Consider the following 16759-nt stretch of genomic DNA (forward strand, 5'->3'; position numbering starts at 1 on the left):
GCTGGTATGGACCCATGATCGTACCTGTGGCTGCATGCCCAGATATGAGGTAACATCTCCGTAATGGCTGGGTCCAGATATGAGAGTTGTCACCTGCCTATATGCTAGGCTTACTAATGAGTCACCACCTCAGCTGTTGCCTGATGTTCACATACGGCAGTCACAATTTCAACTCTGCATTGCATTCACCTGTAAGATTTAAGACTTCACCAGTAGGCTCTGTCCATGAATGAAGGTGACAATCTTAACAGCTGACAAAGTGCACACAGAAAACACAATCTCATCTGTTTTCTGGACCCTGTTATGACACTCTCTGTATCACCAAGGGCTTTATACAATATGTGAGAGAGTGTAATTTTCTCTGACCTTCCTACTTCCTTCTTCCTCTCTGGGAAGAGCCAGAATCTTACCCATTTTCCTAAGCCCACATATGAGAAATAGTATGTCTCCTATTGGTTGATTTCAGATATGAGAGTCAACATTGCACCTATGATCTGAACAAAGATATATGTCACAATCTCCCCTGTGGATAGGAAGCAAGCAGCAGAGTTATATCCTCTAAATAATAGGCCAGGGATATGTCACAATCTTCTCTGAGAGCAGGCACCAGGCAGAAGAGTTAAAACCTGGGTGCTCAGTCAGGGGTATGTTAAATTTCCTCCTGAAAGCAGGACAAAGACAGCAGAGTCGCATCACCTGGGTGCTGAGACCAGTGATGTATCACAGTGTTTCCTGTGAGCAACGCTCGGGCAGGAGAAATACATCACCTGTTTTCTGGGCCAGAAGGTATGTCACAATCTCTCATATGAGGAAAGCCTTGGTATAAAAGGAGAGTCACATCAAATAGTTGATGCTTTTAAAGATATGTCACAATGCTCTGTTGTCAGGGCCCATACAGGAGACTCATGTCACCTTATCACTGGGCCCATCAATATGTCACAATGCCTTTTGAGGTCCAGGCCAAGGCAGAACAGTAATGTCACTTTGGTGTAGAGCCTCACACTATGTCTCAATCTTCCTTGCCAGCAGAACTTAGGATGAAAGAAAAATCACACTTGTTTGGTGCTGAGCAAAGTGATATGTCACAACTCCCCCGTGAGCAGGGACCAGGCCAGAGAAGACAGTCACATCACCTTCGTGATGAGTGAAAATATATGTCATAATGCTGCTTGCTGGCAGTAGAGCTGCATTACCAGGGTGTCAGACCCAGCAATATGTCACAATTGCTTATGTGGTCAGGGGACAGGCAGGAGAGTCACATAACCTACATGTCACAATGCCTTCTGTGGGTAGTACCGAGGCAGGGGAGGAGACTTACCTCACCTAAATGCAAGGCCCAGCAATATGTCACAATGTCCCCTGTGAACAGCACCAGTGCAGAAAAATAGAGCCACATCCCCTCAGTTCTGGGTTCAGCAGTATGTCACTATTCCATCCGTGGGCTGGTCTTAGGCAAGAGAGTCAGATCACTCAGGTTCTGGACAAAGAAAAATATTACAATTAAACCTGCAGGAAGGTGCAGGGATAAAATTAACAATCCCACACATGTTCCAGTTTTAGGTATAGGAAGTTAACCCTTCCTATATGTTGTGCCTAAGAACAGGAGTTACGATCTCAACGGTGGACTAAATTTGTACCTGACAGCCTGTACTCCTCCTGTGGACTTTGTCTAATTAGTGAAGTCACAGTGTCATAGATGTGCTGAATCTTGCTCTGAGTGTCACCAACTCACCTGAGGACTGGATCCACCTATGAGAGTCAAATTTTCTTTTCTTTTCTTTTTTTTTTAAGACAGGGTTTCACCATGTTGGTCAGGCTGGTCTTGAACTCCCGACCTCAGGTGATCTGCCTGCCTTGGCCTCCAAAGCGCTTGTATTACAGGCGTGAGCCACCACGCCCGGCTGAGAGTCAAATTTTCTACCTTTGACTTCCTCTACGTGTGAGATTCAGAACTTCAAAAATGGGCTGTGTTTATGTCAGAAGATGATGTACACTGTTTCATGGATGTTCATATAACTGCAGAAGTCTCCTCTGTGTGCTGGTTCTTCTTAGTACACTCTGGTTTTTTGTTTGTTTGTTTTGCGTTTTTTTTGAGACGAAGTCTTGCACTGTCACCTGGGCTGGAGTTCAATGGTGCAATCTTGGCTCACTGCAACTTCCACTTCCCAGGTTGAGGTGATTCTCCCGCCTCAGCCTCCTGAGTAGCTGGAATGACAGGCGTCTGTGAGGGATTGGTCGGAGTGGTGGGAAAAACTATAGTGAAAGGAGGCAAACCTTCTGAAAGGTCGGAAGGTTTTGCAGAGCCTTGGGGGAGAGGAGCTGAAGGCAGTGGTTTTATAACCCTGAGATAGAGGGCAAGGAGTAGATACGATAGAGTGTAGACAAATGTATCTTAAACGGGCTTGTTTACTTATATTGACCAGGAACTTATCTTCGATCATCCATGCGAGTGACATTCCCTGAAAGGGGAACAATAAATGTTAATTACCTACAGGTTGTGTTGTCTCCAGGTTTTCGGCATTATGCCTGCACTGAATAAAAGCAAGCAGCTCCAGCTTCTCGGGGCTGCTGTCCGGCCTCTAGGGCTGGGCTGTCACCTAACTGCTCTTACACTGTATAGCTGTGTCTGAGTACTCACTTCGTCCATCGGCCAGGGTCTGCAGGACAGACCCAGCAGGCACCCAGCACCATGCCCAGCTAACTTTTTGTATTTTTAGTAGAGACAGGGTTTTACCATGTTGGCCAGGCTCGTCTTGAACTCCTGACTTAGTGATCCACCCGCCTCAGCCTCCCAAAGTGCTGGTATAACAGGCATGAACCACGGTGTCCTGCTAGTACACTGTCTATACTACTCAAAGCTTTTATCCAGTATGAATGAGAGTCACAATTTACTCTATAATCATGTTTGTAAGCATCCAGGACCATACTTGCGGCCCTAAGCCCAGGGATAAGAGGCAAAATCTCTCCAGTTGGTTGGTTTAGATAGGAGAGTCCTCATCTGCTATGTTCTGAGTTTAGAAATGTGTCACCATCTCATCTGTGGCTGGAGGCTCACATACGACAGTCACAATTCCAACTGTGGACAGTGTTTGCATGTGAGATCCAAGACCTCAGCAGTGGGCTCTTTCCATGTGTGAAGGTGATAATCCTAATGGTTGGTGAGGTGGGCATATAAGAAACAGTCTTACCTCTGTGCTGTATCCTGGGATAACACTCTTCGTAGCACTTAAGGACATCATATGATATGTGGAGTATGGCAATTCTTTATGACCTTCATAAAAAGAGAAAACTAAGGATGTGACTCACATATCTAAGTTGAGCTATGAGAGATGCTATTTCTTCTAATAGTTGACTAGAGGTATGAGAGTCATCATCGCACTTATAAGCTGACTATAGCATATGTCACCATCTAGCCTGCAGGTAGGGAATTAGCAGGAGAGTCATATCACCTGGGATTTCAGCCAAGGATATCTCACAATCTTCCCTGAGGGAAGGAACCAAGCAGGAGTGTCACATCACCCGGGTGGTCAGCCAGGGATATGTTACAATTCTCTCCCGAAAGCATAGCACAGGCAAGAGTCACATCACCTGGGTGCTGAGCTCAGCACTATGTCACAATGCTCCCTGGGGGCAAGACAGAGGCAGAAGAGCCACATCACCTGGTGTCTGCTTCCAGGAATATGTCACAATCTTTCCTGTGCAGGGCAGGGTTCAGGCAGGAAGTGTCACATCTTTTAGGTCATGGATACAGACATATGTCACAAGGTCCCTGTGGGCAGAGCCCAGGAAGGAGCATGCAATCCCATAGGTGCTGGACCGAGTAATATTTTACAATGCCCAAAATATGCAAGGCCCAGGAAAAACGGGAGAATCACATCACCTAGGTGCTGGGTCCAGTGATATGCCACAGTCCTCCCTTGCCCTCTGTGACAATGCCCTCTGTCCAACACCCTCTGTGAAATTAGAGTAGACTCCCATCACCTAAATGCTGGGTCCAGCAATATGGCACAATCCCATCTGTACACTGGGCCCAGGCAGGAAAGTCAAATTACTCAGGTGAGAAAAAAAAGGTGTATGTCACAAACACACTTGAATTAAGGTCGAGGTATGAGATTAACAATTTCACACATTTCTTAGTTCTAGGTATGAGACATAATACCCTCTGTGTGTTGGGTGTAAATACATGAGTGATAATTTCAATGATGGTCTGGACTTGTATATGAGAACCTCAATCCCTCCTGCAAATTGTGTCATTTTAGTGAAGTCACCAATTCCTAGGTGTGCTGAATCTTGGTCTCAGAGACACCAATTTACCTATGGATTGAATTAACATATGAGATTCAATTTCCAACTTTCTGCATAAGAGATTTAGAACCTCAACAATGAGCTGTGTGTATGTGGAAGAATGAGAGTCTTTACTGTTGGCAGGCTATGTATATGAGTGTCACAACCTCCCCTGTGTGCTAAGTTCTTTTTTTTTTTTTTTTTTTTGAAATGGAGTCTTGCTCTGTCTCCAGGCTGGAGTGCGGTGGCGCAATCTCGGCTCACTGCAACCTCCACCTCCCAGGTTCAAGCAATTCTTCAGCCTCAACCTCCGAGTAGCTGGGACCACAGGCGCGCGCCACCACGCCCGGCTAATTTTTTTGTATTTTTAGTAGAGACGGGGTTTCACCATGTTGGCCAGAATGGTCTCGATCTCTTGACCTCGTGATTCACCCGCTTCAGCCTCCCAAAGTGCTGAGATTACAGGCGTGAGCCACTGCACCCAGCTGTGTGTGCTGAGTTCTGTTAGGACATTCTCTGTACCTCTTGACAACTTTGCACAGTATGTGAGACAGTGTTAATTCTTTATGACCTTCATACAAAGAGGAGACACAAGACATTACCCATTTTCCTGACCCTGGCTATGAGACACAGTGTATCTGCTACTGGTTGTTTTGAGGTATGAGAGTCATTATTGCACGTGTAAGTTTGGACAAGATATGCATCACAATCCCACCAGTGAATAGAGACTGACCAGTAGACTCACATCACCTGTGTTTTGGGGAAGTGACATGTCATGATCTTCTCTGAGGGCAAGGACAGGGCAGAAGTGTCACACCACCTGGGTGCTCGATTAGGGATATGTTAAAATCTCCTCCTGAAAGCAGAACACAGTCAGCAGAGTCACATCACCTGGATGCTAGGCACCGTGATATGTTACAATGATCTGTGGGCAAGGACCAGGCAGGAAAAACACATCACCTGATTGCCGAGACCAGTGATTCATCACAATCTTCCCAGTGGTCAGTGTGCAGGCAGAAAAGGGGAGTTAAATCTCCAAGATAATAAATGCAAAGATACATCACAAGTCCACTTATGTCCTGGGCTCAGGCAGAAGCCTCCCATCTCATGTATGTTGAACTCCATGATATGTCACTATACGCAAAATATGCCAGAAACGGTACAAATAAAAGGTTCAAATAAAAGGAAAGGAGATGTGTCATAATACTTCTGTGGGCAGTTCCCATGCCATAAAGTTGTATCACCTAGGTGCTGAATCCATGCATGTGTCACAAGACGCAATGCATGCAGAGCTTAGGCAGAAGAGGAGAGTCACAACACATCGGTGATGAGTCCAGCAACACATCACAATCCCTGCTTGAGCAAATCCCAAGCCATAGAGAATAGTCACATCACCTATGTACTGGCTCAGCAATATGCCACACTACCCCTTATGGGGAGAGCCCATGCGAGAGTCACAGCACCTAGGCAATGAGTTCAGCAATATGTCACAGCACCCATTCCAGGGCAAGAGAGTCGCACCTTCTAAATTATGGGTGATGGAACCAGACTTTGTTTCAAAAAAAAAAAAAGAGTCATATCACCCAATTAAGGCTCTCAGAGATAAGCCACAGTGCCCCTCATGGGTAGGGCTCAGGCAGAAGTGTGGAGTTACATCACTTTTAAGGTGGGCCCAGCTATGTGTCAAAATCGCTGCAGTGGGCAGAGCTCAGGCCTGCGAAAAGAGTCATATCATGGAGGTGCTCGGCTAAGCAATTTGTCACAATCCCCACTGTGGACAGGTCACAGGAGAAGAGAGCCACAATCTCAGTTATGAGCCCAGATATATGTTACAGTGACTTCTGGGAGCCAGCAGAAGAATCATATCACCTGTATGCTAATCTCAGCAATAAATCACTCTCTCTTCTGTGGGCAAGGCCCAGGCAGGAGAGAAGAGTTACTTCACCTGGGTGCTGGGCCCAAAGATATGTCACAATCTCTTTTTGGGCAACATCCAGGTAAGTAAGAGAGAAGAGTCACGTAAAATAGTCAAAGGAGGCCAAGTGCAATGGCTCACACCTGTAATCCCAGCACATTGAGAGGTTGAGGCGGGCAGAATGGCTGAGGTCAGGGGTTTGAGACCAACCTGGCCAACATGGTGATACCTTGTCTTTACTAAAAATACAAAAATTAGCCAGGCATGGTGGCACACACCTGAGGCCTCAGCTACTCAGGAGGCTGAGGCAGGAGAATCACTTGGACCCAGGAGGCAAAGATTGAAGTAAGTTGAGATCACACCACTGCACTCCAGCCTGGGTGACAGAGCGAGACTCTGTCTCAAAAATAGAATTCAAATGAATAAAATAATAAAATAGTCAAAGGGTCCCAGATACGTTACGATGCACCTTGTAGGCAGGGTCCAGGCAGGAGTCTCATATCACATTTGTTCTGGGCCCAGCAATATATCACCAGGCCACCTGAGGGCAGTGGCATAACAAAAGAGTAATGTCACTTTAGTATTAGGCTCAGTGACGTCACAATATTCCCTGTGGGAAAAACCTAGGAAGAGAAAAGTCATGTTAGCTAGGTGCTGAACCCAGTGATATGTCACAATCCCTTCTGTGAGCAAGAGCAAGGGAGGAGAAGAGACCCACATTACCTGTGTAAGAGCCACACCACCCGGGTACAGGACCCAGTGATACGTCACAATGCCCACTGTGGGAAGTGCCAAGGCAGTAGAACAGTCACATCACCTGGGTGATATGTAACAATCCCTTCTGTGGGCTGGGCCCAGGCAGGAGCATCAATTCACTCTGGTTCTGGGTAAAGTCATATGTTATAATCGCACTGGCAGGAATGTCCAGGGGTAAGATTATGCATCTGGACTGAAAAAAATCAACACATAAAAATATGACCGACCAGGTGTGGCGGCTCATGCCAGTAATCCCAGCAGTTTGGGAGGCCGACACGTGTGGATCATCTGAGGTCAGGAGTTCGAGACCAACCTGACCAACATGATGAAACCCCATCTCTACTAAAAACACAAAATTAGCCAGGTATGGTGGCACATGCCTGTAATCCCAGCTGCTTGGGAGGCTGAGGCAGGAGAATTGCTTGAACCAGGGAGGCGAAGTTTGCAGTGAGTCTAGATTGTGCCATTGTACTGCAGTCTGGGCAACAGAGCGAGACTCTAAATAAATAAATAAGAGCAGTGTTTGAAGAAAAGAGCAAAATCACTAAAACACAGAGTTTAAAAAAATTATAAAACAATTTTATACTTCAACATGAAAAGCTGAAGTATCTATCCCTTTCAGACAATAAACATGTCATTTAAATATTTTCATAAATAAATAACCATATGTAAACATTTCTAGAAAGTGCCAAGTTCCATCTCATAAAATTTAGCATTAACTTGGACATTCAAACAAAGGATACAGAACAGAGATGTCCATTGTTACAAATTCTAGACCCAGCAAAAAAGGGGAGATGATGATTTGACAAATACATACAAGTCACCATTTGTTTGTGGTAATGTATTCACTTTCTATAGCCAAAAAAGAAGAGGGATTTGAGGAGTTTTCTCTATTTATCTTCCTTAGTAGCATTCCCAAACCAAAGCCCTGTAATTCTCTCTTTTATTTTTTTTTTTTTGAGATGGAGTTTCACTCTTGTCACCCAGGCTGGAACGCAGTGGCACAGTCTTCTCTCACTTAACCTCTGCCTCCTGAGTTCAAGGGATTCTCCTGCCTCAGCCTCCCAAGTAGCATGGATTACAGGTGCCCGCCACCACGCCTGGCTAAATTTTTGTATTTTTAGTAGAGATGGGGTTTTGCCATGTTGGCCAGGCTGATCTCAAACTGACTTCAGATGATTCACCTTCCTCTGCCTCCCAAAGTGCTGGATTAAAGGTGTGAGCCACTGCACCCAGCTGCCAAAGCCCTGTAATTCTTTATTTGAAATCACCCCCAAAAAGAACAGACATGAGAAACTAGTTACGCTAACTCAGGGGAAGATAAAGGTAAATAAGAATCTTTATCAAATAAAATATATCACTAGATTTTTCTAAAACCCACCTTTTAGGGTCTTTGACTTTTAAAACATCTTTTAATCTCTACTGATAAAATATAATTTCCAGTTATTGAAAAGCTGTAGTTGAAATAAGTGAAAAAAATCTTTCCATTGTGACAAACAGGTAGTGGGTGCTAATTGGAACACAAACATGTCTGACTCAACAGTCAAGTCAGGCCATGGTACCACTCAAAACATTCTCTCATGCCCATCCTGCCCTTTAAATTACTCAATGACCACAGGGAGCAGTGGCTCATGCCTGTAATCCCAGCACTTTGGGAAGCTGAGGCAGGCAGATCACGAGGTCAAAAGATCGAGACCATCCTGGCCAACATGGTGAAACCCCATCTCTACTAAAAAATACAAAAATTAGCTGGGTATGGTGGCGCGCGGCTGTAATCCCAGCTACTCAGGAGGCTGAGGCAGAATTGCTTGAACCCGGGAGACAGAGGTTCAGTGAGCCGATCACGTCACCGCACTCCACCCTGGTGCCTGGCAACAGAGCAAGACTCTGTCTCAAAAAAATTACTCAATGACCACCTTCCCATGAGACATGGTAACTGTACCCACTAAAGGCCTCATGTACATTTTGCTGGCAGGTTCTTGCATTGCTTTACTAGGATGAATTCTTCTTGTCTTTTAGGGGAAAAAAATGTATATATAAAATATATATTTTTTCCTAAAATATATATATTATATATAATACTTGTGTAAAATAAATATACTTATATATTAATGTATAATATATACATCTTATATATGTATTTTATATACATAATATATACATACATTAATATATAAATATAATATATATATATACATTTCTTCAAAAATCTGAAAGAATCCAAGGGTCCAAGGGCAAGAATCATACCTGGCTTTTCTCCACAATACCAACATCTGATTGGCTGATCACCAATGTGTGTACAAAGAATAAAAGATTGAGGAAAAAAACACATTTTTTAACTGTTTTTATGCTTGTGTACTATTATTTCATTGGGGAAAATTCCTAAATACATTTCAAAGGGGTAAAATTATTTTAAAATAATTTATTCAAAATGGTATACTCTGCATCAGCATTGACACAAAAACTTCTATTAAACTCTGACACCCACTCAGATGTTACCTCCTCTATACAGCCCTCCTTGATTTCCTCACTTGCTATGTCAGCGGCAGAATTGATCACTACTACCATTCATCTACCTCAATAACCTTGTAAGTCTTTTTATGTACAAGCATTATACTCTAGAATAAATTATTTCCACATCTATTCATGCTAATAAATTCCTACAGGGTAGCAATATTGAACCATGTTTATCTGTGTTATATGAATATCTGACACATGATAGAGGGGTGTGTGTGTATATATATGTATATATATAAAGTCAGTATGCTCTCAGGAAGTTATTGCAAGTCACCAAATGTACAAAGGGTGTCATCACAGGACCAGGCACACAGGTGAGATTGTGTTTCTCTTATGCACAACCTACCAAATGTTAGCCTTGTAGACCTCACACATGGACAGAGCCCACTGAAGAGATCCTTAATTGCACATGTGAATGCAGTCCACAGTAAAAACTGTGACTGTCACATGTGATCATGTAACCACAGTTAAGTTGTGACTCATTTCTAAACCCAGCTCAAAGGCAGGTGAGGACTCTCCTTTCTGGACCCAGCCAATTAGAGAGATGTTGACTCTAATACATGGGCTTAGGTCCACAGGTACAATTATGAGTCCATACTAGAATACAAGTCTCAGAACAAATTGTGACTATCATGCATATTTTTTTTATATTAATGGCATACAAACTCAAAGTCAATATTAGGCATATTTTATAAAGCTTTCATTTCGTACAGAGTTCTGTAACAGGGCCCAGAACACAGGTGACATTGTGACACTCCTATGCACACCCAGCCAACAGTAAAGATTGTCATCTTTCCACATGAACACAGCTCACTGTTGAAGTTCTGAATATCACACCTGGACATAGCCAAAAGTTTGAAAATTGACTCTCACACATGGATTTGGTTGACATGTGGGCTGGTGACTCTCAGACCAAGATTCAGCATACCTGCCTAGCTGTGACTCCACTAAGGAGACATAGTCCCCAGCAAAGATTAAGGCTTTCATGCATGTATTCAGTCAACCATTGAGATTCTGACTTGTGTACTCAGACTGAACATACAAAAGGTCTTAACTTGCCGGGCACGGTAGCTCATGCCTGTAATCCCAACACTTTAGGAGGCCAAAGCTGGTGGATCACAAGGTCAGGAGTTCGAGACCAGACTAGCCAACATGGTGAAATCCTCTCTCTACTAAAAATACAAAAATTAGCTGGGCATGGTGGTGTACGCCTGTAGTCCCAACTAGTCAGCCAAGGCAGGAGAATCGCTTGAACCCAGGAGGTGGCAGCTGCAGTGAGCCAAGATCGCGCCACTGCACTGCAGCCTGGGTGACAGACTGAGACCCCATCTCAAAAAATAAAAATAAAAAAAAGATGTTAACTCTAATGCCTAGAAATGGGACATATGCAAGATTGTTAATTTTATCTTTACATTCTTCTGCAACTATAATTGTGACATACACCTCTGCCCAACATGTGAGTGACCTGTCTTGCCTCATGCCTAGCCCACAGATCAGGCTGCAACACATTGCAAAATCCAACACCTAGGTTGTGTGATTCTGCACTTTTGCCTCATCACTGCCCATAGTGGGCATTGTGACATATTGCTGGGCTTTACAACAACTTGATTATGTGACTCTCCTGCCTGTGTCCTGCCTTTATGAGCTATTGTGACATATTGCTATGTGCAATGTCCAGGTGCTGTAACTGTCCTGGCTGGGTCCTGCCTACAGGAAGCATTATGAGCCATCTGTGTACCCATCACCTAGGTAATGTGACTTGTTCTTTTTACCAAGTCCCTGCTCACAGAAAGGATTGTTACCTATCACTGGGCCTGGCACCTAGCTGATGTGCCTCTTCTCTTCTACCTAGGTTCTGCTCACAATGTAGATTGTGACATACTGCTGGGTCAAACACCAAGGTGATATTACATTTTTGCCTCAGCCCTTTCCTTATCATGTATTGTGACATATTGTCAGGCTCAGAACTGAGGTGATATGAGCCTTCTTCCTCAACCCTGCCGACAGCAAACATAGTGACCTATCTGTGAACCCATCATCTATGTGATATGACTCTCTTCCTATGGGAAGCAACATGTGGGAAGCAGAAATGATAATATACAAACATATTTCCTGCCATGTAATCACCATAAGCAGCTTACAATATGACCCACCTAGAAGTCACTTACTTCCAGGCAAGCAGGGGTGTTTTTCTATGATGTGTCACTTTCTCTCAAAAGCACCTCCAATTAAGCTTAGCCAAATTGGGATAATATCCCTTTTGATGAACACCAAGTCAACATAATAGTAACCTAATTCCATGAGTGATTTCTCATCACAGTCACACCTGTTTTACACTCGAGTGTCACACCTTTTTTTCACAGAAGATGTACAACAGACTGGGAATCCTTGGGATCATCTTATAATTTTGTCTACTCATCTGACTACACTTTTAAAATAGTCTTGTAGTTTATTTTACCTAACCTGCAAATAATTAACTACTTTCCAATTTTATTTATTGCAAATATTAACATCTTTTTTTCACTTAAATTTTTTTCTTCATGTAATACTTTATAAATTCAAACAATTTTATAACAATATAAATGTGTCTCATTACTCAATTTTTGTTAATTATTATTAAAAATGAGGTTTAAATGTTATTAAGTAACTGTGAGAATTAAATCCATTAACACATAAAGTGTTATGGTTAGTACTTAGTACAAATTAGCTATTATTATTTGTATGCTGAATTCCAATATGCGCTTTAACACATAAATATTTTTATATAACACATGTTTATCAACCAATAGATAAATATATATTTAAATGAATTTTTTTTTTTAATGTGGCAAATGGAATAGAATTCAACCTTAAAAGAAGGTAAATCTAGTCATTTGAAACAATATAGGTAAATATGGAAGATATTATGCTAGATGGAATAAGTCTGACATAGAAAGACAAACACTGCATGATCTCATTTATATGTAAAAATCTAATAAAGTTTAACTCAAAAAAGCAGAAAGTGAAATAATGGTGACCAGAGGGCAGGGGTGTGAGAGAGAAATAGGGAGTTATTAGTCAAAGGACACAACGTTTCAAATAGCTAGAGTAAATAGGGTTTGAGATCTATTGTGCAGCAGCATAACTGTAGTAAAAAATAATGCATTGTGTATTTTAAAATAACTAGGAGCAAATTTCAAATGTCTAACCACAAAAACATAAGTTAATTGAGTAGATATGTAACTTTACTTACTTTATATTATATATATATATCAAAATATCATTTTAAACCCTGTAAATGTATAAAACTCTGATTTGCTAATAAAAAAATACTATTAATACTTTTTAAAAAAAAGAAAAAAGAGACAAACTTAAAAAAAAATTGTGTTAGAGAGCCAGGCACGGTGGTTTACACCTGTAATCCCAGCACTTCAGGAGGTCAGGTTGGGCTCATCCTGAGGTCAGGAGATCAAGACCATCTTGGCTAACATAGTGAAACCCTGTTTCCATTAAAAATACAAAAACTTAGCCAGGCATGGTGTCACGCACCTGTAGCCCCAGTTACTCAGGAGGCTGAGGCAGAAGAATCACTTGAACCTGGGAGGCAGAGGTTGCAGTGAGCCGAGATTGCATCAATGCACTCCAGCCTTGATGAAAGAGTGAGACTCCATCTCAACAACAGCAACAAAAAAATTGGGGACTTCCGCCAGGATGGCTGAATAGGAACAGCTCCACTCCACAGTTCCCAGCAAGAGCGATCAAAAAGGCGAGTGATCTCTGCATTTGAGGTACCAGGATCATCTCATTGGGACCGGTTAGACAGTGGGTGCAGCTCAAGGAGGGCAAGTCAAAGCAGGGTGGGGCATTGCCTCACCAGGGAAAGGCATGGGGCTAGAGAACCCCCTCTCCTAGCCAAGAGAAGCCACTAGGGAGTGTCTCAACACTCTGGCTCAGATACTGCACTTTTCCCACAGCCTTCAAAACCCACATACCAGGAGATTCCCTCCAGTGCCTACAATACCAGCATCCAGAGTTTCCAGCACAAAACTGGGTGGCCGTTTTAGCCACAGCAGTTGTGTTTTTTTTTTTTTTTTTCCTCATCCCCCATTGGCGCCTGGAATGCCAGCAAGATGATCCACTCATTCCCCTGAAGAGGAGGGATGAAGCCAGGTAGCCAAGTGTGCTGGCTCGGCAGGTCCCACTCCACGAAGACCAGCAAGCTAAGATCCACTGGCTTGAAATTCTTGCAGCCAGCACAACAATCTGAGCTCAACCTAGGATGTTGGAGCTCGGTGGGTGGAGGGTGGTCTGCCATTGCTGAGGTTTGGGTAGGCTGTTTTAACCTTGCCTGTGTAAACAAAGTCACTGGGAAGTTTATACAGTAACTGGGCAGAGCCCACCACAGCTCAGCAAGGCCTCTATAGGCAGACTGTCACTAGATACCCATCTTGCTGGGCAGGGAATCTCTGAAAAAGGCAGCAACTCATCAGAGACTTATAAATAAAGCCACCATCTTCCCGGGACAGAGCTCCTGGGAAAAGGGGTGGTTGTGGGTTCCACTTCAGCAGACTTAAACATCCCTGTCCAGCAGCTCTGAAGGGAGCAACAGATCTCTCAGCACAGTGCTCAAGTTCTGATAAAGCACAGACTGCATCCTAAAGTGGCTCCTTGATCCCAGCGTATCCTGACTGGGAGACACCTCATAAAGGAGAGCTCTGGCTATTATCTGGCAGGTACCCTTCTGGGATGAAGCTACCAGAGGAAGAAAAAGGCAGCAATCTTTGCTTTTCAGCAGCCCCTGCAGTTGATGCCCAGGGAAGCAGGGTCTGCAGTGGACCTCCAGCAAACTCCAGCAGACCTGCAGTAGAGGGGCCTGACTGTTAGAAGAAAAACTAACAAACAGAAAGAAATAGTGTCAACATCAACAGAAGGGATGTCCATTTAGAGACCCCATCCTAAAATCACCAACTTCAAAGACCAAAGGTAGATAAAAGCACAAAGATGGGAAGAAACCAGCACAAAAAGGCAGAAATCGCCAAAACCCAGAATGCCTCTTCTCTAAGGGATCACAACTCCTCACCGGCAAGGGAAAAAAAAAAAACAGATGGAGAATAAGTTTCACAGATTGACAGAAGCAGGCTTCAGAAGGTGGGTAATAACAAACTTCTCCAAGCTAAAGGAGCATGTTCTAACCCAATGTAAGGAAACAAAAAACGCTGAAAAAGGTTAGACAAAATGCTAACTAAAATAACCAGCATAGAGAACATAAACGACTTGACGGAGCTGAAAAACAAAGCACAAGAACTTTGTGAAGCATACACAAGTTTCAACAGCTGAATCAATCAAGAAGAAAGGATATCAGAGACTGAAGATCAACTCAATGAAACAAAGTGAGAAGGCAAGATTAGAGAAAAAAGAGTGAAAAGAAATGAACAAAGCCTCCAAGAAATATGGGATTATGTGAAAAGACCAAATCTATGTTTGATAGGTATACCTGAAACTGACATGAGGATGAAACCAAGTTAGGAAAAACTCTTCAGGATATTAACCAGTAGAACTCCCCCAACATAGCAAGGCAGGCCAACATGCAAATTCAGGAAATACAGAGAACACCACAGAGACATTCCTTGAGAAGAGCAACCCCAAGGCACATAATCACCAGATTCACCAGGTTACAAATGAAGGAAAAAATGCTAAGGGTAGCCAGAGAGAAAGATCAGGTTACCACAAAAGGAAGCCCATCAGACACACAGCACATCTCTTGGCAGAAACCCTACAAGCCAGAAGAGAGTGGGGGCCGATGTTCAACATTCTTAAAGAATTATCAACCCAGAATTTCATATCCAGCCAAACAAACTTCATAAGTGAAGGAGAAATAAAATCCTTTATGGACAAGCAATTTCTGAAAGATGTCATCACCACAAGGCCTGCCCTATAAGAACTCCTGAAAGAAGCACTAAACATGGAAATAATCAGTATCAGCCACTGCAGAAATATACTAAATTGTAAAGACCATCGACAGTATGAAGAAACTGCATCAACTAACGGGCAAAACAACCAGCTAGCATCAAAATGGCAGGATCAAATTCACACATAACAATATAAACTTTAAATGTAAATGGGCTAAATGCCCCAATCAAAAGACACAGACTGGCAAACTGGATAAAGAGTCAAGACCCATTGGTGTGCTGTATTCAGGAGACCCATCTGACCTGTAAAGACACACATACACTCAAAATAAAGAAATAAAGGAAGATTTACCAAGCAAAAGAAAAAGAAAACAAGTAAAGGTTGCAATCCTAGTCTCTTATAAAACAGATTTTAAACCAACAAAGATCAAAAGAGACGAAGAAGGCCATTACATAATGGTAAAGGGATAAATGCAACAAGAAGAGCTAACTATCCTAAGTATATATGCACCCAATACAGGAGAACCCAGATACAGAAAGCAAATTCTGAATGACTACAAAGAGACTTAGACTCCCATACAATAATAGTGGGAGACTTTAACACCCCATTGTCAATATTAGACAGATCAACGAGACAGAAAATTAACAAGAATATCCAGGACTTGAATTCAGATCTGGACCAAGCGGACCTAATAGACATCTACAGAACTCTCCACCCCAAATCCACAGAATTTACATTCTTTTCAGTACCACATTACACTCTAAAATTGACCACATAATTGGAAGTAAATCACTCCTCAGCAAATGCAAAAGAACAGAAATCATAACAAACAGTCTCTAATATAACAATGCAATCAAATTAGAACTCAGGATTAAGAAACCACTCAAAATGGCACAACTACATAGAAACTGAACAATCTGCTCCTGAATGACTACTGGATAAATAATGAAATGAAGGCAGAAATAAAGATGTTCTTCAAAACCAATGACAACAAAGACACAACATACCAGAATCTCTGGTACATATCAAAGGTAGTGTCTAGAGGAAAATTTATAGCACTAAATGCCCACGAGAGAAGAGAGAAAACATATAAAATTGACGCCCTAATGTCATGATTAAAAGAACTAAAGGAGCAAGATAAAACAAATTCAAAAGCTAGCAGAAGGCAAGAAATAACTAAGATTAAAGCAGAGCTGAAGAAAATAGAGACATAAAAAACTTCAAAAAAAAAAAAAAATCAATGAATCCAGGAGCTGATTTTTTGAAAAGCTGAACAAAATAGACTGCTAGCCAGATTAATAAAAAAGAAATGAGAGAAGAATCAAACAGATGCAATAAAAAACAATAAAGAGGATATCACTATTGATTCCACAGAAATACAAACTACCATCAGAGATT

At 42.4% G+C, this 16759-nt stretch overlaps 1 protein-coding gene across 3 annotated transcripts in view; it reads right to left on the reverse strand.

Annotated features, from left to right (window-relative positions):
- LOC105726268 (zinc finger protein 726-like) overlaps positions 1–2134 on the reverse strand; it is a 52473-nt gene extending 50339 nt beyond the window's left edge. For 2 of the 3 annotated variants that reach the window (XR_001109486.3, XR_001109485.3), the window contains exon 1: positions 1319–1404. Coding sequence is in view for 1 of the 3 variants with exons in the window: in XM_012465672.2 (XP_012321095.2) it covers positions 1319–1396 (78 nt within the window). In the remaining 2 variants the exon portion in view is untranslated. Of the gene's footprint in view, positions 1–1318; positions 1478–1732 lie in introns of those variants that run through there. The other variant, XM_012465672.2, reaches the window with a different exon arrangement.
- Positions 2135–16759: the final 14625 nt, after the last annotated feature.

The sequence above is a fragment of the Aotus nancymaae genome, unplaced genomic scaffold (assembly GCF_030222135.1).
Source record: "Aotus nancymaae isolate 86718 unplaced genomic scaffold, 86718_ANA_hifiasm-v0.15.2.pri h1tg000028l, whole genome shotgun sequence".
NCBI lineage: Eukaryota > Metazoa > Chordata > Mammalia > Primates > Aotidae > Aotus > Aotus nancymaae.